The sequence below is a fragment of the Lepidochelys olivacea genome (genome assembly GCF_965140295.1).
Source record: "Lepidochelys olivacea isolate rLepOli2 genome assembly, chromosome: 12".
In the NCBI taxonomy this organism is placed as follows: domain Eukaryota; kingdom Metazoa; phylum Chordata; order Testudines; family Cheloniidae; genus Lepidochelys; species Lepidochelys olivacea.
In genome coordinates this window covers 17,622,870-17,644,702 of record NC_140422.1, presented here as the reverse complement: position 1 = coordinate 17,644,702, position 21,833 = coordinate 17,622,870, and the positions used below count along the sequence as shown (strand labels likewise).

The window sequence follows — 21,833 nt, the reverse complement described above, 5'->3', positions numbered from 1 at the left end:
TGATAAAAGAAGCTGTGCTGAATGGAAGGTATGTTCCTGTTTTTGTGTCTTTTTGTAACTTAAGGTTTTGCGTAGAGGGATTCTCTATGTTTTGAATCTGATTACCCTGTAAGGTATTTACCATCCTGATTTTACAGAGGTGATTCTTTTACTTTTTCTTCAATTAAAAGTCTTCGTTTAAGAACCTGATTGCTTTTTCATTGTTCTTAAGATCCAAGGGTTTGGGTCTGTGTTCACCTATGCAAATTGGTGAGGACTTTTATCAAGCCTTCCCCAGGAAAGGGGGTGTAGGGTTTGGGAGGATTTTTGGGGGAAAGACATTTCCAAGCGGGCTCTTTCCCTGTTAGACGCTCAGTGGTGGCAGCAATAAAGTCCAAGGGCAAAAGGTAAAATAGTTTGTACCTTGGGGAAGTTTTAACCTAAGCTGGTAAAAATAAGCTTAGGGGGTTTTTCATGCAGGTCCCCACATCTGCACCCTAGAGTTCAGAGTGAGGAAGGAACCTTGACAGTCTCAAACAAGCAAGCAAAGAAACTGAAGTTTTGACAGTCCTGGTAGATGGGGTTAATTTAATGCCTTTTAGTTCTTTTTGCTGAGTGTTTAAAAGTGCTGTTTTGATTATGCAAATAGAAATCTCTTCCTTTCAAAGATGCAATTATTTCTCAGTTTGTGGATGTTCACCTTAATAATAAAATCTGGACAACTGTTTTTTTTTTTTTTTTTTTTTTCACATAAAGAAACACCAGGGAATACTGAAAATTATTCTCACTTTCTTGTTTCCTCCTTACAGCTGGTTGAAATGTTGGATATGTCTGTCCCTGCAGTTGCTAAGCTGAGACATCTTTTAGACAATCTGCCTAGAGAAGCTTTACCAGATGTACTGACTTCAATCATCCGCACAACCAACCAAGAAAAGCTGCAGGTACTGTATACTTCTGCCTTAAACTTCCAGGGGAACCAAGGGTTTAGTACTTACAGTTCAATCCACTACTAGGTAACTTCATAATCACTCAAACAAATGTGTTCTGTTTACTGAAGGGCTGAGTAACAAGGTTTTGCTTGTACTGCCATGGGCTGGCTGGTGTATTTCACGTGACAGTCATGATGATAAATCAACACCATGTTGGCCTCGGGCCTAGTTTAGCTGGGTTACTGATTGTGCTGTTCCTCCTCCTATGTGAGACAGGGCCAGACTTTCTCTGCTCTCATGGCAGGCCAAATAGGAGTCCAGTTACTGATCTGAAGTTGAAGGACAGAGTGCAGCTGGTTCTTGTGCAAAGGAAAGATAGGGCAGTCCTTAGCTCTGCTCCCTACAGTTGTCATTGCAAGTAGAGTCGATGGAGGGAGCCAACAGCTGTCTTTTACTTGCTTCCTGGCCATCTGAATGCAGTGGGAAGCATAGAGTAGGAGACAGCACCAAAAAGATTGTAGAAAAGGTGGCTTTTCAGAAATCCACCTGCCTGTTTCAGACTAGCAGTCATGTTACTTGTACTTCTTTGGCTTTAGTATGCCTGTAGGAGCAGTGAGAGCTTGGCCCCACCTTTCCTAGTGACACAGCTCCAGCAGGAAGGGGAGGAGGATATTAAATGTATTTCAGGGCATTGCTGAGTGTGGGGATAGGAACTCCTAATTGGCCCATGGTTGTCTTCATTGCCACCCCCCTAGCTGTTTAGTAATCTGTGCAGATTAGTAAATCTCTGCATTTTTAATCCTGCCAACGTTGCAAGTCCTGTCTTGGGGTGGCAGCAAGCCATTATAAGCTTTGATTGCCTAATAAGAGATGTGGTGCCCAAACATGCACATGATCAGTGTGAACAGACTTGGAATTCAAAATGAAAATGAAGTAATAAATGCGATTGGAAAAGAAACCAGAGGAGAGAAGGAGGGGTTTCTGAGACTGCTGGAGAAGGAAGGGATCATCTATCTCGTGGTTTTTCTCAGAAGGCTAAGTCCTTCCTCCAGGTTTAATAATTGAGAAATGACTGCTGATACTGGTTTGCTGCAGGATATGCACCTCATTAATGAGGCACATTAAAAAGAGAGGCAGGATAAGAGCAGTTTTCCTTTTCTTCCAGTTCCATAGCCATGCCAGAGTAATTAGTAGAAGTCTTTTGATGCTAGCCTTAGAATTATAGTGCCCTTTGAACCTTTTCAGTTGTGTGTTTAAAACTTGGTAACATAGAATTGTGCCAGAAATTTCGCTGCCTTTTCTCTGGGAATTTCCTTAAAGCAGGTACCTGTCAGCAAAAGAAAATAAGGTATTAAATACACAGTTATTTCAACTAGCAACACTGCCCTTGTCTCTCTTTTTTTGAAGGTTTCCTCTACTTTCATTGTTTATGTCTACACAGTAGCTGGGATGATGCTTTCCATCTTAGGCAGACAGACATGCATAGCTCTACTCAAGATAAAGTGCTAAAAATAGCTGAGTGGCCTCAGTAGCTTGTGGGGTGGCTTAGGCTAGTTACCCGAGTATGTACGCAGGGGGTTGGGCAGGATTGTTTTTGGATGGGTAACTCAAGCAGCCACCTCTGCTGTCCCTGCTGCTCTATTTTTTTGCATGCTAGTTTGAGCAGAGCTATGCATGTCTGTCTGCTTGTGCTGGGAAACATCTTCCCAGCTGCTGTGTAAACATACACATTATGTATTGTCTACTTTCCTTGTTCACCTCTTACACTGTGTGCTTCCAGTTGCTTTTGTGGCCTTCTTAACAACAAACACAAAGCACAACCCAAACTCTGAAGTCATTTCACACATCTGAGATAGGAGCCTTATATTCCACTCTGCTGTTACTAAAAACTGCTTTCATATTTTTTTTGCAAACTGTCTACTTCAGAACTCTGATAACAATGCATCATTAACCGAGAGAAAATCTGTGTGCTATCATTACTTATAGACTATCCTCTAAATGGTACAGAGAAATACTGTTAACTGTTTTCACTCTCATTTTCTGCTGTCAGATTTTAGATGCTGTTAGCCTGGAGGAGCGATTCAAGATGACTATACCATTGCTTGTTAGACAGATTGAAGGCCTGAAGCTGCTTCAGAAAACCAGAAAACGCAAACAGGATGATGATAAAAGGGTATGGACTTTTAAATACGGCTTCTCAAGTACACTCCATGGTTTGGCAGAGATGAATAATTTAATTAAATATAGGGTCTCATTTTCAAAAATGACATCTAAATTTGAACCCACAATCATTCACATTTAATTTCTGTGACCATAATTTTTCATATCCAGGTAATAACCTGTATAAAACATCCAAATCCCATATTCTGTACAAGATGGCTATTTATTTAGATTTTTTCTAATCTATATTAAAGCACCTAAGCAAAGGCTTTAAGCACATTTGACATCCATTTAAAAAAAACAAATTGGCTTAAACAACAGAATCATATCATGACCCAATTTGCGTGTGCAAATTCTGTTTCCACTATCTAAAACTTTAAAAGTGAAAAATTGAGTACAGTTTTAAAACTCATGTTGAGGCCTCTTTCAGAATGTGACCTTAATTATCCAAAAGTATGAGAATAAAATTGTTACTTCTGAAATGGGTGTTTTATACATGAGTGAAACAAGCATTGAGACCTGTAGTTTTCCAAAACATGGTAGTCTGATCACATCTCGGCTCTATGAGCTATGATCATGTGTAGTATATATACAACCATGTTTAATGATGAACAATTACTTTTATGGGAATTGAGGGGTAAAAAGTAAGAGCCCTATTTACTCACTGTGAAGATTAGTCTTATTCAATTATTACTGTGTGCTATAATGCAAAGCTTTTAAAACTATAATTAATAACACCTTCAAATTTCTTTCTTGTTTTCTAGTATCCAATAGGTATGGCTGGTTAATTAGTGTATTTTTGTAAACAGGTACCGTAAGAGAAATATGTTTCTTTACTTTAATAATCATGAGATCATATTTAGAACAGGTTAATAAAGTCAAAGATTTTTAATACTAGAAGAGACCATTATAGCTATCTATCTAGTCTGACTTTCAGTGTAAGATAAGCCAAACAACGTCACCCAATAAATTATGCATCAAGCCGTTGACTTCAGTTTAAGCCACAGCTTATTTTCCAAAAGATATTTGTGCGCCATTCTGTGCTTCTGTTTTCCGCTTCTTAGGTTGTAGCTATTCGTCCTATTCGGAGGATCGGTCACATTCCAGGGACTGCAGAAGATGAAGAGGAGGATGAAGATCATGATGACATTGTCATGCTAGAAAAGAAAATTAGAACATCCAGTATGCCAGAGCAAGCTCTTAAAGTTTGTGTAAAAGAAATAAAAAGGTAGGTGATAAAATCTCTGTAATATATTGAGGTTTTCAAATGTTTATTAATTGACTTTAAATCTCCTATAATTGTAAGTGTTGAGGCAGGCCTTAATAATAGCTGATGCCACAAGCCTGTCCTATAATACTCACATATAATACTTTTCATCAGGAGATCTCACTACTTTACTTTACAATGAAGGCAAGTCTCATTATCCTCCTTTTATAGTGGAGAAAAGGAGGCAAGGAGAGGTGAAGTGACTTACCCAAAGTCACCTAGCAGGCCAGTGGACAATCTGGGATTGGAATCTAGGTCTCCTGAGTCCCAGTCAAGTACTCTATCTAGTCGGGCAGTGGTTTTCAAACTTTTTTTCTGGGGAACCAGTTGAAGAAAATTGTTGATGCCCGTGATCCAGTGGAGCTGGGGATGAGGGGTTTGGGGTGTGGGAGGGACTCTGGGGTTGGGGGGGGCTCAGGGCTGGAGCAGGGGGTTGGGGTGCTGGAGGGGGTCAGGGCTCTGGGTTGGTGGTGCAAGCTCTGGGGTAGGGCTGGGGATGAGGGATTTGGGGATCAGGAAGGGGTTCCAGGTTTGGGGAGGTCTCAGGGCTGGGGCAGGGGATTGGGGTGTGGACTTAGCTCCAGCAGCTCCTGGTCAGCGGTGCAGCCGGGGGCAGAGGCAGACTTCCTGCCTGTACTGGCACCACGGACCATGCTGCACCCCAGAAGAAGCTAGCAGGAGGTCCAGCTCCTAGGAGGAGGCGCGCAAGCGGCTCCGTGCAGCTTTCACCCACAGGCACTGCCCCCCTCAGCAAGTGCGGAGCCGGTGCTCGGGGCGGGGGCAGCACGTGGAGCCCCGTGGCCCCCCATTGGCTGCTTCTGGGGCGCAACACGGTGTTGGCACAGGTAGGCCCTACCCTGCCTTAGCTGGGCAGCACCACCGACGGGACTTTTAATGTCCTAGTCAGTGGTGCTGACCAGAGCTGCTAGGATCCCTGGTTGCTGAGCAAGGCGACCCAGTGCCTTACATGCCACAGCTCAGTACTGGGTCGTGACCTGAACTTTGAAAGACACTGTACTGTGGAACACTTTTGGCTTCTAGGCATCTATTTCTCTTTATTAAAATAGGAAATTACAATCATAGAATCACAGAATATCAGGGTTGGAAGGGACCTCAGGAGGTCATCTAGTCCAACCCCATGCTCAAAGCAGGACCAATCCCCAACAAAATAATCCCAGCCAGGGCTTTGTCAAGCCTGACCTTCAAAATCTCAAAGGAAGGAGATTCCACCACCTCCCTAGGTAACGCATTCCAGTGCTTCACCACCCTCCTAGTGAAAAAGTTGTTCCTAATATCCAACCTAAACCTCCTGCACTGCAACTTGAGACCATTTCTCCTTGTTCTGTCATCTGCTACCACTGAGAACAGTCTAGATCCTCTTTGGAACCCCCTTTCAGGTAGCTGAAAGCAGCTATCAAATCCCCCCTCATTCTTCTCTTCTGGAGACTAAACAATCCCGGTTCCCTCAGCCTCTCCTCATAAGTCATGTGTTCCAGTCCCCTAATCATTTTTGTTGCCCTCCGCTGGATGCTTTCCAATTTTTCCACATCCTTCTTATAGTGTGGGGCCCAAAACTGGACACAGTATTCCAGATGAGGCCTCACCAATGTTGAATAGAGGGGAACGATCATGTCCCTCGATCTGCTGGCAATACCCCTATATATACATCCCAAAATGCCGTTAGCCTTCTTGGCAACAAGGGCACACTGTTGACGCATATCCAGCTTCTCGTCCACTGTAACCCCTAGGTCCTTTTCTGCAGAACTGCTGCCAAGCCATTCGGTCTCTAGTCTGTAACGGTGCATGGGATTCTTCTATCCTAAGTGCAGGACTCTGCACTTGTCCTCGTTGAACTTCATCAGATTTCTTTTGACCCAATCCTCCCATTTGTCTCGGGCACTCTGTATCCTATCCCTACCCTCCAGCGTACCTACCGCTCCTCCCAGTCGAGTGTCCTCAGCAAACTTGCTGAGGGTACAGTCCACGCCATCCTCCAGATCATTTATGAAGATACTGAACAAAACTGGCCCCAGGACCGACCCTTGGGGCACTCCGCTCGATACTGGCTGCCAACTAGACATGGAGCCACTGATCGCTACCCATTGTGCCCACTGATCTAGCCAGCTTTCTATCCACCTTGTAGTCCATCATCCAGCCCATACTTCTTTAAGTTGCTGGCAAGAATACTGTGGGAGACCGTATCAAAAGCTTTGCTAAAGTCAAGGAATAACGCATCCACTGCTTTCCCCTCATCCACAGAACCAGTTATCTCGTCATAGAAGGCAATTAGATCAGTCAGGCATGACTTGCCCTTGGTGAATCCATGCTGACTGTTCCTGATCACTTTCCTCTAAGTGCTTCGGAATTGATTCCTTGAGGACTTGCTCCGAAGATTTTTCCAGGGACTGAGGTGAGGCTGACTGGCCTGTAGCTCCCTCGATCTTCCTCTTTCCCTTTTTTTAAAGATGGGCACTACATTAGCCTTTTTCCAGTCATCTGGGACCTCCCCCGATCGCCAAGAGTTTTCAAAGATAATGGCCAATGGCTCTGCAATCACATCCACCAACTCCTTTAGCACTCTCAGATGCAGCGCATCCGACCCCATCGAATTGTGCTCGTCCAGCTTTTCTAAATAGTCCAGAACCACTTCTTTCTCCACAGAGGGCTGGTCACCTCCTCCCCATGCTGTGCTGCCCAGTGCAGTAGTCTGGGAGCTGACCTTGTTCGTGAAGACAGAGGCAAAAAAAGCTTTGAGTACATTAGCTTTTTCCACATATTCTGTCACTAGGTTGCCTCCCTCATTCAGTAAGGGGCCCACACTTTCCTTGACTTTCTTCTTGTTGCTAACATACCTGAAGAAACCCTTCTTGTTACTCTTAACATCTCTTGTTAGCTGCAGCTCCAGGTGTGATTTGGCCTTCCTGATTTCACTCCTGCATGCCTGAGCAATATTTTTATACTCCTCCCTGGTCACTTGTCCAATCTTCCACTTCTTGTAAGCTTCTTTTTTGTGTTTAAGATCAGCAAGGATTTCATTGTTAAACCAAGCTGGTCACCTGCCATATTTACTATTCTTTCTACACATCGGGATGGTTTGTTCCTGTAACCTCAATAAGGATTCTTTAAAATACAGCCAGCTCTCCTGGACTCCTTTCCCCCTCATGTTATTCTCCCAGGGGATCCTGCCCATCAGTTCTTTTCTGCAGTCCAGGGATCGTATTCTGCTGCTCTCCTTTCTTCCTTGTGTCAGGATCCTGAACTCGACCATCTCATGGTCACTGCCTCCCAGGTTCCCATCCACTTTAGCTTCCCCTACTAATTCTTCCCGGTTTGTGAGCAGCGGGTCAAGAGGATAACAGCCCCTGGTTGGTTCCTCCAGTAGTTGCACCAGGAAATTGTTCCCTACATTTTCCAAAAACTTCTTGGATTGTCTGTGCACCACTATATTGCTCTCCCAGCAGATATCAGGGTGATTGAAGTCTCTCATGAGAACCAGGGCCTGCGATCTAGTAACTTCCGTTAGTTGCCCGAAGAAAGCCTCATCCACCTCATCCTCCTGGTCTGGTGATCTATAGCAGACTCCCACCACAGCATCACCCTTGTTGCTCACACTTCTAAACTTAATCCAGAGACTCTCAGGTTTTTCTGCAGTTTCATACCGGAGCTCTGAGCAGTCATACTTGAGGTTTCTAAATTAATTAGTAGATAAAGAAAATGCAGTGGTTAACAGCTTGCTATCATTTCAGTAAGGTTATAGATAAAAATGATACATAAATAAAAATCCATTAAGGTAGAAATAAGGACGGAAACTTTTCAGGGTACATTTCTAAAGGGCTGATGTTCTGCCTCTTTTTTTTTTTTTTTTGCACCTGCATTTTTGCACACTCCAGAAAGAATTGTGGGTAAAATACCTCAGTTGGTGACATGTCTGACAACCCGATTTTTTGCTCACAGTCCGTTACTTAGAGGTACAGCTACTAAGTTGCATCTGCATTCCATTTGGACCTGCATACAGCTAATAATAGAAGATTTTGAACTAGATTCAGGTGAATTATTATTTTTTTTTTCAAAGATGTGCAGTAGAATAGGTGCCAAGAAAGATGATCAAGGCTCCATCGCTGCAGCTATTCAAGAACAGATTCAGGATGGGTATATGTTAGTGAGGTCTTGAAAAACAGAGACAAATGAATATCTAGTGATAGTACTACTGCCCAGTCTTGGCTCAGGGAGGTACCTGACTATTGGGCACAGATGGTGCATAAACACGAGAGACTTTTTTGACACCTTCAGCAATATGGCACGTCTGGTTAATATTTTTTTTTCTGAGATTTCTCATCAATGTAATGTAATGTAAATATGAGAGAGAGCCTCTGCTTGGGTTTGTGCTAGTTACACAAAGATGCTGTTTTCATGCATGACTCACAATAAGTCTGGGTGAATTATTTTGGTAAATATTAAATTTGTTAGAAAATACATTTCCGGGGGCATCATAACTATTTGCAAATTCAGGTGGAATTTGACAAATAGCTTTCGCTTTAAAAAAATATATAAAAAAAAATAAAGTCGAAATAAATAACTGTAACCATTTTGAAACAATGTTTCATTTAGAAATTTAGCTATATTCATTTAAAAACAAAAAAGGTGGTTGGTTTTTTTTTTTTTTTTTTTTAAAGCTGAAGACTAAACAAAAATGTTGGGTTGTTTTGTTTTGGTTTACTTTCTGCGAAAGTGTGTGATATTTCAGTTTTGGTTAGAATCGAACTGAAACGTTGTTCAGGTTTTTCCAGTTCAGTCCCAAATCAGAAACCCCTCCCACAATCTTATAATTCATGCAACAGTACTCTGCTTCATTTCTTAGCATTAAGAGTTTCAGTGTAGTAAATAGGAATGCTGTGGACCTCCATGTACCAGATACAGATTTTGTGGCAGGAGGAAAAACTCTCAGCTCAAACTTACTATCTCTTTGATACACACATCTACTAAATAGATGTACTTTCAGATTAAAGAAAATGCCTCCATCAATGCCAGAATATGCCTTGACCAGAAATTATTTGGAACTAATGGTGGAACTTCCATGGAACAAAAGTACAAAAGGTAAATGCATGTTAGACCTTCTTTGGTGCTGATTGTCTGTCATAGAGAAATTCCAGGAAAAGTATCTGACAATTAAATACTGTGGTACCTAACTGGGTCTGTCTTGTAAATTCTTGTTGCATGGTCTGATAGCAGAAATAACATTAATGTGCTAATTTGGTTTTTAAAATAAATTATTCTTAACCCGGTAAAACGAATCAAGTGGCTATGAAATATAAATGTAATTCACATGTACATCAGGAAAATGATGATTAGAGGATCACGGAGCGAAAGGATTTGATCTGATCGCTGCCTAATTTTTTTTTTTTTTATTGATGTCATGTATTTTGTTTTTCCTTAGATTTTTCACATTGTAAAGTCATTAAAGCATGTAGGTTAATTTTTTTAAGTGATTATTGTTGATATTCTCTTAGAAATTTACAGCATATTCTGTTCTGCCTGTTTAATGAATTTACATTTGGCACTCACTCATTTTCCTTAAACAACCCCTCCCACCCCAAAACAGCAAAACTTTAGACCAGATGACTTCTTTATGAAGAACTGAAGCCAACGTGGTTTTGCCTTGTGTGTCTCCTTGTTGCTTTAAGCACCACTGAAGATATGCAAACAGCTGAGGAAATAGGTCTATTATTTAAATCAGTGGTTCTCAACCAGGGATGCGTAGGGGTCTTCAAGCAGGTACATCAACTCATCTAGATATTTGCCTAGTTTTACAACAGGCTACAAAAAAAAGCACTAGCAAAGTGAGTACAAACTAAAATTTCATACAGACAATGATTTGTTTATACTACTCTATATATTATACAGTGAAATGTAAGTACAATATTTATATTCAAACTGATTTATTTTATAATTCTATGGTAAAAATGAGAAAGTAAGTAATTTTTCAGTAATAGTGTGCTGGGACCCTTTTTTTTTTTTGTTTTGTTTCTGATTTTGTAAGAAAGTAGTTTTTAAATGAGGTGAAACTTGGGGGTATGCAGGACAAATCTGACTCTTGAAAGGGGTACAGTAGTCTGGAAAGGTTGAGAGCCACTGATTTAAATGAAGCCTGACAAGGTAGTTTCTACTGTTTTGTAACGTAATTGTGTTTCAACATTTTTGTAGGAACCTCTCAGAAGTTTGACAAAGAAATCTGTTTCCTTTCTGAATTTTTATTTAAATATTTGGTTACTGAGAGAGCTCCATGTGATGTATATCTTGTTTTCATCAGGGTTCCAATAGGAGAACAGTTGACAGTCTTACTCCAGAACATGTTCTGTGTGGTATAAACAGCAGAATGTGGGTCACTCATGGCTTAGGTGAACCGTGTTACAATACATGCTAATTTACATGCTGTTAAACATGGTAGCATTATTGTAGGCAGAAACTGTTGCATTAGCTGTTCATAGTTAAAACATCAGAAAATCATTCAGCTTTTTTGGTGTTGACAGTGTTACTCAAGAGATCAAAAGTTTCTAAAACCTAGACATTGCTGATGCCTGTTAAAGTGAAACAGTTAGTTTATTCCAGTAGTTTGAGACTGCAATGCAAAGGCCACGTCTACACTGTGAGCTAGGGATATGAGTTCCCCTGCTCGTGTACAGATAGTTGCATTAGCATGAGTATAGTTTAGCCGTGGTGCCACTGGCAGCAGCAGTGGAGGCATGTGCTGAGTGCAGACCTGCCTGAAACTGGTGGGTAAGTAGTTGGTATGGGTAAGCCATGCCTCTGCTGCCGCTATCCATACTACCGTTGCCATACTGCTGTTTATAACTGCACTAGCTCGATGAGAGAGAGTCTGAGCATGTGTACGTGAGAATGGGAATCGCACCTCTAACTCATAGTGTGGACATAGCCTTAAAAGTCAGCCTCTCAGAGTCTGTTTTGGATCGAGGCACTTTAAAATTAATTGTCTGTGTTGAGCAAATGTTATATTTTCAGTCTACATTGGGAAAAAGGGAGTGTACAGTAAATACTCTGTAAAGGTGCACAGGGGATGGATCACTCAATAAATTGTTCATTCCCTCTGAAACATCTGGCACTGACTACTGTTGGAAGACAGAATATTAGGTTAGATGGGCCATTGGTCTGACCCAGTATGGCCTTTCTTATGTTCTGATCTTCTGAAGTCCTGAGAGTTTGCTTTGAATTGCTCAGCTGAATATAGAGTATTTCTACTAATAAATGTTTTAGTAGGTTAGAGTTCTGTGCTCCATTTGCTGATTCTACAGCAGCTTTCAGCTAATGCATTCACAAAGTTGGGCTGATGACACTGATGGGGCTAGTGCCCAGAGTGGATATTTTAGTATGAGTGATATATATGTTGTTCTTTGTAGTGATTTCATCTAGTTTTTAAATACAGAGTGACTGAAAGTTAGTCAACTGAAAACTAGAAAAGAACAATTTCAGTTGCAATATAAATTTATCTTTCTAAATAAAAACTTGTGGTTCTAAAACTAAATTGAAAAAAATACTAAGCCCTGGTCTACATGGGGGGGGATCGATCTAAGTTACGCAACTTCAGGTACATGAATAATGTAGCTGAAGTCGACATATTTAGATCGACTTACCATGGTGTTTCCACCATGGTGAGTTGACTGCTGCCGCTTCCACATTGACTCTGCCTACACCTCTCGCGGCGCTGGAGTATAGGAGTCGATGGGAGAGCGCTTAGGGGTTGATTTATCGCGTCTAGGCTAGACACGCTAAATCGATCCCCGCTGGATCGAGCGCTGCCTGTCGATCTGGCAGGTAGTGAAGACATACCCTTAGCAAGGTTCTTTCAGCTACCACGATCAACTTGCATTTACTTTGACACTATACAACCCTACATCTCACTACATTATTGATGTTACTATACAGTACTCTGATTTTTTCATATTTAATAGTTGCCTGGGAATATAAATGTTTTCAAAGCATGCTGTGTTGTTTGAAGTTTATTTACAATCTGAGCCACAGGAGTCTCTCAATTCTGCTGATGAAATGCTTAACTACATCTGTTACTTCTCTACTTTTCAAAATGACACCATGCTGGAGATGGCTTGGACAAATGTGCTGGCTTTGCAATCCAGGCATGCAGTGTACTGTATGTACACATACATCCTGTGCCTATATGCACTGTAACACATTCACAGGAGTGTATTAGAAACCTGAGAAATACAATTATACTAGTATTTTTGCCTCTTTAATGGCTCAATACCGTGGTGGCTTTTTAAGAAAATGTCACGTGGTTCTTAAAGAGAATGTATATGCATTTTAAATGTAAAATATTTTTCATCATAAGGGAATATGTGGTGTATATATAGTATCTCAGAACTGACACATTTATTTGCCCATGGTCAAAACACTTTCTGTGGCAAAGCTGCACTTTGTCAGAAGATATTCTCTCTGGCTTTTTCTCCAGTTGTTGCCTCTTTGCTTTTCATGCCAATAATAATACTTATATGTCAGCTTTTGTCCAAGGAACTCAGTGGTTTATAAATGTTAACACATTACTGTGAAATAGGCATGGGATATGTAAGGAATCTCTTCATGCACCATTCAAATGGAGCTGTCTGGAATTTGGCCAGGAAACTGGAGTAAAATCTCAACTCTTACATAAAGTGGAATTTAATGATGATAACTGGTCAGGCTCTCCAATTTATCTCTCTTAAAAGGTGGCAGCTGCAATACACCATTTTCAGCCTTTAACAATGTAGGCCATTAGCTCAGAACTGGGGTGGGCAGAGTACTGATTGTTGAATCGCTAATGCATCCTAAAACAAGTTGGTAATAATTGGAGGCATTCTGTCCAACCTGCTGAATCTTGTTCTGCTCAAGAGAGTTTAACAGCTTATAGCCCAAGGTCACTGGAGGTAGATAGTAGAGGTGGGCTCCATGCAAAATCCTGGATTTGGTCCAAATCTCTTCACATGGGGAAGTTAGATATGGATAAGGATGTCCTAGATCAGGCCTATGTCTAGTAGAAAGCAAGTGCTGTAAAATCTTTGACATTTATTTGTCACTTCTGGAATGGTCCCTCCTGCTTTTTCCATCTTCGTTTGTTTCTGAGTGTCATAGTTTCAGGATAACTGTACTTGCATCTTCCACCTCTCCATCCTCCCCCAAATTCTTGGTCCACTCCAGTAGTTCCCATTCAGGTCTAAGGTCTCCTGTCATCACGTGTTTCTGTTTAGGGACACTTGTCCCACTGCTGTCCCTTCTGACCTGAAGGTTTAAGGCTGCACAGCTCCCTGCCTTACACTGTGACATCACCAGCAAGTCATTCTGTCTGAAGGCCAGATCCATGCTTTGCTTTCTCTCCGAGGGCTATGAACAGTGTATTGCCAGCAGTTACAAGTTACCACACAGCACTTTCTAAGTAAGCACGTTTATTCTTAAGGTAAAAGCATTACAGGAAAAAAACATCCTACACACACCCTAAAAGCTTTCCAGAGGACTCTTCCTTCTGCCATCTTTGGTTTTATACTGCTGTTATTTCATTGACTTAATTGAAATTACTCTTAGTTTGTGTTGGCGTAAGTAAAAGCACAGTCAGGGCCTTATTTATTCAGGGCCTGGTTTATTCCTTTTATTGAAAATTATTCTGGAGGTAAAACTGCCTGAATCTCATGTGGCTGAGTACAACTTGGGTGTAGATGTAAGATTATGTATATGATACTTAATTTAAAAATCAGTCATTGCCTTGGCTATCTGTTTTGATTGAGGGATTCTGTCATTGACTCCACTTAGAGCAAGATCAGGATGTGCCTTTGTTCATTTTAGAGTTTCAATGCATTTTCAAATGTTGCTGGAATTGAGTGAACGTATAAACCATCATTTGCATCTGCAGTTGCCTGTATTTGTGCATTCCGAGGGATATAACAGTTTATATGTGCGTAGTTTAGATTCACACACTTGAGTCAGATTTACTATTGAGGGTAGTGTATTTGCCAATGCATATGTCATGCCCCTGAATAACAATTTGGCACTTTAGGTAAAATAAGGCTTCTATTCCAAAGCTTAAACTCCATGTCTAATGTTATAGAGTTTTGGCTGGAGGTATTTTCAAAAGATTTGTGCGTTGACGTCCGAGTCTAGATAGTTATGTGCTGAAAGAAATCTCATATATGTTTCTTTCTTTCCCTGGGTTGTGAACCTTTTGAGACCACCCAGAATAATCTGTTTGGGAGACGCTGCCCAGGACCTTTCTGCTGAGATTGCCAACAAGACCGTAATAAAGATTTTTTTTTTTTTGATGTGTGATAACCAAGTCCCTACAGTTGGACAGAGACCAACTCATTTTATATGGGTCACCAAACTGGTCTCATATAACTGTTGCTACCAAGCTGGGTCAGATTTCGAACCCATGACCTAGAGGTGAAAGCTCCATATTGCAGTACCAGGATCTATCTAGCTTCCTTTTTAGCACATTTCTTTACAAAAGGAAAGGGGGAGATTGTATTGATTTTTAACACTGTCATGGTGTAAATTGGCTAGTCTCTAAGGTGCCACAAGTACTCCTTTTCTTTATGGCGTTTTTGGTGAATCTTAATTCTTCAAGGCAGGAAAAACTGTAATTTTGCTGCTCTCAGAAAAGAGTCTGAAATGTGGCCATAGTAAACAAATTTTATCCTTTGTATTTCAGAAACAATGCTTTAATCTTTAAACGGAAATTATGCTGATCTTATTTTGGTGCTTGACACTTGACAGATCGTCTGGATATTCGTGCAGCTAGAATTCTTCTGGACAATGATCATTATGCCATGGAGAAGTTGAAGAAGAGAGTTTTGGAGTATTTAGCTGTCAGACAACTTAAAAACAACCTAAAGGGACCCATCCTTTGTTTTGTGGGTCCCCCTGGAGTCGGTAAAACTAGCGTGGGAAGATCTGTTGCGAAAACCCTGGGCCGAGAGTTCCATAGGATTGCCTTAGGAGGAGTATGTGATCAGTCTGACATTCGAGGTCACAGGTAATTTTATCTTTGTTTCATACTGGTAATCCCCCCCTCCCTCCCCTGTTTTCTCACTGATGTTCTTTTTATTAAGAGGGGGTTTAACATGGTTGTGGCACCCACTCAACAGGATGGAAATTAAACAATAATTGAGGACATTCAGTGTTAAGACTGACTGGGCTTGTCATCTATACCTGCTCCTGTTGTCCTTTGTTATTAGAGCTCATATAGTATGTAACATCATGGATAGATCTGGAACTCTTTCAAAATTTAAGAATAGTGGATAGAGTTTGTGGTTGTCTGGGATCAACATATGTCAGAAACAGTACTGGAAAAAAAGACAGTTCTGATATAATGATCTCAAGGGTGTAGTGGCTTCGGAGCATTCCTAAGGAGTGAAAATACAAAATTAGCGGTAAATCAAATTATCAACAAAGGTTATTCCTTAATCTGTCAGAGAGTTACACTGCTATACCAGAATGCGTTCTCATAATGGTGGCAGTTTATGGGGGCGGTCGTCCAGATTGTAATAAGAGGGAATTAAAAAGGAAAAGAGGGCGGGAGACATAATACTGTTTCATTGTTCAGTTCAACCCTCTCTTATCTCCCATCTCTGTGCATGCTGGAACTGAATTGCAGTAGACTAACTCCTGCACAGGCATAACAATTCTTACCGGGTGGCTCCAATTTGCCCTACTAAAAGGACCACAAAGATTGTATTAAACAAAATGCCAAATGAATACCATGTGATTTACTTCATAAACATTTTTATTCTTTGGGTAGATGCAGATGTGTACTCCACTTAGGTGTGTGAATGCCCAGTATGCCAGAGACTTTTGCCTAGAAGTATCTGTAGAGGGGTGGCACTTGTGCCTCATAACTGTGTCCCCTCCCCAGGCTATGTGAAGCGGCACTGCCCAACCTCCCCTCAGTTCGTTCTCACCACCCATGACTGGAGTTGGAGCTGTGTGGTTGTAGTCTCACCACCTCACATTTCGTCTTAGCCTAGCTTATTGTATGTATTTAGTGTTAGTAGTTAGAATAGTGTAAGTTGATACTTAATGTTCCCCGGTGATGCTCTCATCAGGGTTTAAACACTGTCCTTCATGTGGAGGGGTGATCCCCGACAGTGACCCCCCTCACGCATGCTTGCTTAGTCTTGGCAAAGCCCACAGTTTACAGAGCGCTATTCAATTTGTAAATCGTTTAAGCGGCAGACTCAGGAGCTTGGGAGGAGAGTGTTCTCTGGGTCGTCTTCGCAATGTGGAGCCTAAGTTCCCTCTAAGCTGCGGAGCCGTACAGCAGCCTAGTAAGCACTGCACAGGCGCTCAGGGCTGCAGTGGGGAGAGATGCCTTTCCTCCAGCTCCGGACCTGCTGCAGCCGGGGGGAGAGGTGCCCCTCCCTCGGCCCAGCCCCAGCCGGGACCTGCTGCGGCTGGGGGAGAGGCGTCTCTCTCGTGGCCCCAAACCAACCCAGGCCCTGCCCGGACCTGCTGCGGCAGAGGTGCCCCTCCCTCAGCCCCAACCCATCCCGGACCTGCTGCAACCGGGGGAGAGGTGCCTATACCGCAGCCTCAGCCCCAGACCTGCCGGGGGTAGAGGTCCCTCTGCCGCAGCCCCAGCCCTGCTGCAGGAGGGGAAAGGCACATTTGCCCCCTCAGCCCAGGTGCTGCTGCGGGGAGAGAGAGCTAGGGGCAGTCCTCTCTCCGCCATAGCCCCTGGGCACCCGAAACCCCTGACCCCACCACAGAGCCTCACCCCCAGCCTGAGCCCTTAGCCCCACCCCCACCACATGAAAGTTGTTATGTGCATCAATATGGAGGTGATGTGTCACACATCCTCTCCATATTGGTTCACATAACAAAATTCATTCTGTACATGCATTGGAAAAATTAGAGGGAACACTGGGCATCCCTGCGATTGACCTGTTTGCAACGAGAGAAAACAGAAAGTGTCGCCTATTGTGCTACTGGGGGTGGGGCCCTCAGTCTGGTCTCCCTCTCCAACGCTTTCCATTGCAGATGTCCCCTGGGTTTTCTGTACACTTCCCTCCATTCTGATCATTCTGCAGGTCATCCTCAAGCTCAAGGCGGATTGGGTCAAGATCATCCTCATTGCTCCAGTATGGGCAAGTCAGGGCTGGTTCTTGAACTTCCTTGCTCTGTCAGCTCAGCCTCCCATACCGCTTCCTTTCCACCCTGACCTGCTCACACAGGACCACAGCCGCGCTCTCCATCCTGCAGTCAGCTCCTTGCACTTCACGGCATGGCTGCTGATTGGCTACGTGAAGAGGAAGAGCACTGCTCAGAGTCCATCCAATAAGTCCATCTCAATAGTCGGAGGTCCTTCACTAGGATGGCCTGCTTAGTGAAATGGAAGAGATTCTCTGTGTGGTCCTTGGCCAACAGACCAATCGACTGAGGCTTCCATCCAGGACATCTTGGAGTACCTGTTGCATCTTCAGAAGTTGGGCCTTATGCTCAGTACTCTGAGAGTGCATTTGGCAACAATATCAGCATTGCATCCCCCGATTCAAGGGAAGTCCTTTTTTTTTTTTTCCAGTGCCGTGGTGATGAGATTTCTGAAGGGGCTCCTCCACTTATATCCTCTGGTCCGAGAACTGGTTCCCCTGTGGAACCCAAACATAGTTTTGGCAGTTCTGATGGGCCCGCCAGCTGAGCCCCCTGCATCCTGTCCACTGCTCCTTCTGTCTTAGAAAATTACATTCCTGATAGCCATCACTTTGGAAGAAGAGTGTGTGAGTTGCAGGCCGTAATGGCTGAGTTGCCTTACCTTCAGTTTTCCAAGGATAAGGAAATGCTGTGACCACACCCAAAATTTTTATCCAAGGTGGTCTCTTGGTTTCATCTAAATCAGGTGGTATATTTACGTATTTTTTTCCCCTAAGCCACACTCCTCTCTGGAAGAACAGCACCTTCATAGTCTGGATGTCAAGTGATATCTAGCCTTTTATCTAGACAGGACTAAACGGTTTTGTGCTTCGCCTTGCCTGTTCATGTCATATGTGGACCCCATGAAGGGACAAGCAGGCTGTGCATAGACTGCTTCTAGATGAATAATGAGAGCTTCGGCTATGCCTCCTCAGCGGGTACGGGCACACTCCATGAGAGCACAAGCGACGTCAATAGTGTTCCTCAGTGAAATTTCTATACTTATTTTCAGGACAGTCACGTAGTTGTCCATACATATATTTATGGACCACTTTGCTATTACTGCAGACACAGGCCCTGGAAGGGGGTCCTGTAATCCTTATTTCAGTAGACTGTGAGCCCCGCCTCTGGATTGGAGTACTGCTCATGAGTCATGTACGTGGAATATATGTCTGCATCTGCTCGAAGAAGAAGAAATGGTTACTTATTGTAACTGTTGTTCTTTGAGATGTGATGCAGACGTGTATTCCACAACGTACCCTCCATCCCCTCTGTATCGGAGTCTCCTCTCATGGGCTTTTGGAACTAAAGGCACTGCCTCTTATAGTCAGGGGAGGGGCCACAGCCATGAGGTGTGAACACCACCTGTACTGCTAGGCAAAAGTCTTCAGCTTTGGCGCGTTGGGTGCGCACACATCCAAATGGATTATATGTCTGAATCACATCTTGAAGAACCACAGTTACAGTAAGGAACTGTTTCTTACACAAACATAAAAAGGCACACACATTGTCCAATGAAGTTGATGCTGAAGACCTGATGGAAGGACTGGAATTGGGTTACTGCAGCTATGTTGCAAGGATGGTGAGGGCATTGAAAATACCTTGTTGGCAGTATCCTCATACTCATGAGTGTTCTACTCTTCCTTTTCAAAAGACAACATTTTATTCAGGGATGTATTTGAGCTTAACATATCCAAAAACTTTTTTCACACTTTTTTGGGAGGAGCCAGAATCCTTTCGATCTTCTTAACAACTTTTGACTATTAATTTTTTCTTTGGTTTAGAAGCATAGCCTGTCTTCATTATTTTAATCATTTCGCTTGTTTCTGATGAAACGTGAAAAAACATCCTGGAATGGTATTTCCTGGTGAAAATGTACACAGTGTCTAGAAATTCAGAAGAGAATATATTTAACGGGCAGTGTTGTGTATGTTTTAATCTGTGGACAGCTTTCTGTTGGAGATAACTAATAAGTGCGGCTGTTTTCCCTGCTGTTTGTGCAATAATTGCTGGGAAGCAAACTGAGTTCTATTTCTTTTTAGAAAGCATGTCAGTAAAATGGTCTGACACTTACGCTGTTTGCCAACATCATTTGCATGACCTTTAAAGATGAACACAACTACTCTGTCCATTATATACATCATTGGAGCAGAGCATTAAATAGGAAATATACAAGTCTCCATAGGAGTTAATTGGCAAGTAACAATTATGTACGTTTCCAAGAGTGTGTATTTGAGTTTCTGACTTTAAAGGGGCTCTTTTAAACCTCTTGGAGAAGGAGCCACAATTGGATCCAGCAGTCAGTGAAAAGAGGGAGCTGTGGATGTTTCATACACACAGATGCAGTTTTTTAGGTTGCAACAGACGAGTGTTTTCTGTGACAGTTCGGTAAAATCTGACCTTTGTAGCATCTGTCTATATTGCAAAATCTCTCGGGCATTAATGGAAGATGGAGAGAACTTGTCCCCTTACATCAATACAAAGCTCTGCAATAGTTTGCATTTAATAATTCAAGTATTTCTAGTGATGTGAACATTAAAACATTACCCATTAACATACACAATTTAAATTGTGTCATGTGTTGCTATTCAAACTGGAATCACTAGAGGGTGTCAAACATTTCTTAAAGAAGCATGCATCTATGCTAATGAACGTGCTTTTCAACAGAGAATAGGTGGTAGGACTTCTATCTGCCTGCTAGGTTTCCAGATGAGTGCTCTGCTTACATAATTATCTAAAATGAAGACATTAGTAACTTCCTTTAGTTACCAGTAGTTCTTCATAGTTTTACCAGTTTTATTTTAGACTTCCCATCTCATCCATTTTAAAACATGAATACTAGTGTTGTACATTAATGGCATGTAACACAAGTTTAAGCTAAAATGTTTGGGTCATCAGCATTTTTATAAAGGCTTTGTTAAAATACTATCCTTGGAAATGCATGTTTTGAAATATTTATATCTGCACAGAAAATTGCCTAACTAGAAATATTTTTTTAAATTGATTGAAAACTCTTTGGCTACCAGTGTATTGCATCAGAAAAAAAGAGCAAGTTATCTTTGAGATATTAGCAAAAGATTCAGATAATTCTTCAGTGAACAAGGAAATACAGAACTTAAGGACCAAATATATTCTGTTATGCCAGTTAAACTCAATGTAAGTTGCGCTCACTTAGTCAGTAGCCAGATTTATCCCTCCCTTCTTAACTCTTCTGACTACTCTTGCAGTATTGTGTAATGTTAGGATCAGGATGTGCTGGGATGCTTGTACACAACAGGATGAATTAAGACTGAAATGTTTGTAATTTTGCCTTTGAATTTTCATGGCTTTTATTGAGTCTTACTATAGTTGTTCTGTGTTTCAGTGAAGGGTTTGCATCTATTAGAGATTTGTTTTTCTGCATCCACAGATTGTTTCTACAAAGTTCTTTATGTAAGTAAGCCCTGGTTCCACAATAGAAGCTTCACAAGTGAATTCATGCATCTGTGTGACGCCTTCAGTGGGCCTGTGCGCCAGTAAAGGGCTGAGTCCGTAAGGATCCAGTTTAAAGAACTGGGGACTGTCAACGTTCCTTCCTCACTCTGAACTCTAGGGTACAGATGTGGGGACCTGCATGAAAACCTCCTAAGCTTACTTTTACCAGCTTAGGTTAAAACTTCCCCAAGCTACAAATTATTTTACCCTTTGCCCTTGGACTTCCACTGCCACCACCAAATGTTTATCTGGGTTTATTTTTATTAGGAAAGCGTTGTTCGGGAACGTCTTTCCCCCCAAAATCCTCCCAACCCTTGCACCCCACTTCCGGGAGAAGGTTTGGTAAAAAATCTCACCAATTTGCATAGGTGAACACAGACCCAAACCCTTAGATCTTAAGAACAATGAAAAAGCATTCAGTTTCTGAAAAGAAGGATTTTAATAGAAGTAAAAAGAATCACCTCTGTAAAATCAGGATGGTAAATACCTTACAGGGTAATTAGATTCAAAACATAGAGAATCCCTCTAGGCAAAACCTTAAGTTACAAAAAGACACACAGACAGGAATATTCATTCTATTCAGCACAGCTTAATTTCTCAGCCATTTAAAGAAATCCTAATCTAACGCATATCTAGCTAGATTACTTACTAAGTTCTAAGACTCCATTCCTGTTCTGTCTCCGGCAAAAGCATCATACAGACAGACACCAGACCCTTTGTTTTTCTCCCTCTTCCCAGCTTTTGAAAGTATTTTGTCTCCTCATTGGTCATTTTGGTCAGGTGCCAGCGAGGTTTGGTCAGGTGCCTAGCTTCTTAACCCTTTACAGGTGAGAGGATTTTTCCTC

At 42.0% G+C, this 21,833-nt stretch overlaps 1 protein-coding gene across 1 annotated transcript in view; it reads left to right on the top strand.

The window, feature by feature from the left end:
- The window catches only part of LONP2 (lon peptidase 2, peroxisomal), a 90,911-nt gene that overhangs the window by 7,039 nt on the left and 62,039 nt on the right, over positions 1 to 21,833 (top strand). Inside the window, exons 3-7 of the mRNA XM_084644892.1 lie at positions 789 to 920; positions 2,959 to 3,081; positions 4,133 to 4,296; positions 9,335 to 9,429; positions 15,103 to 15,361. Of these exons, the coding sequence (XP_084501018.1) occupies positions 789 to 920; positions 2,959 to 3,081; positions 4,133 to 4,296; positions 9,335 to 9,429; positions 15,103 to 15,361 (773 nt within the window). The remainder of the gene's footprint in view (positions 1 to 788; positions 921 to 2,958; positions 3,082 to 4,132; positions 4,297 to 9,334; positions 9,430 to 15,102; positions 15,362 to 21,833) is intronic.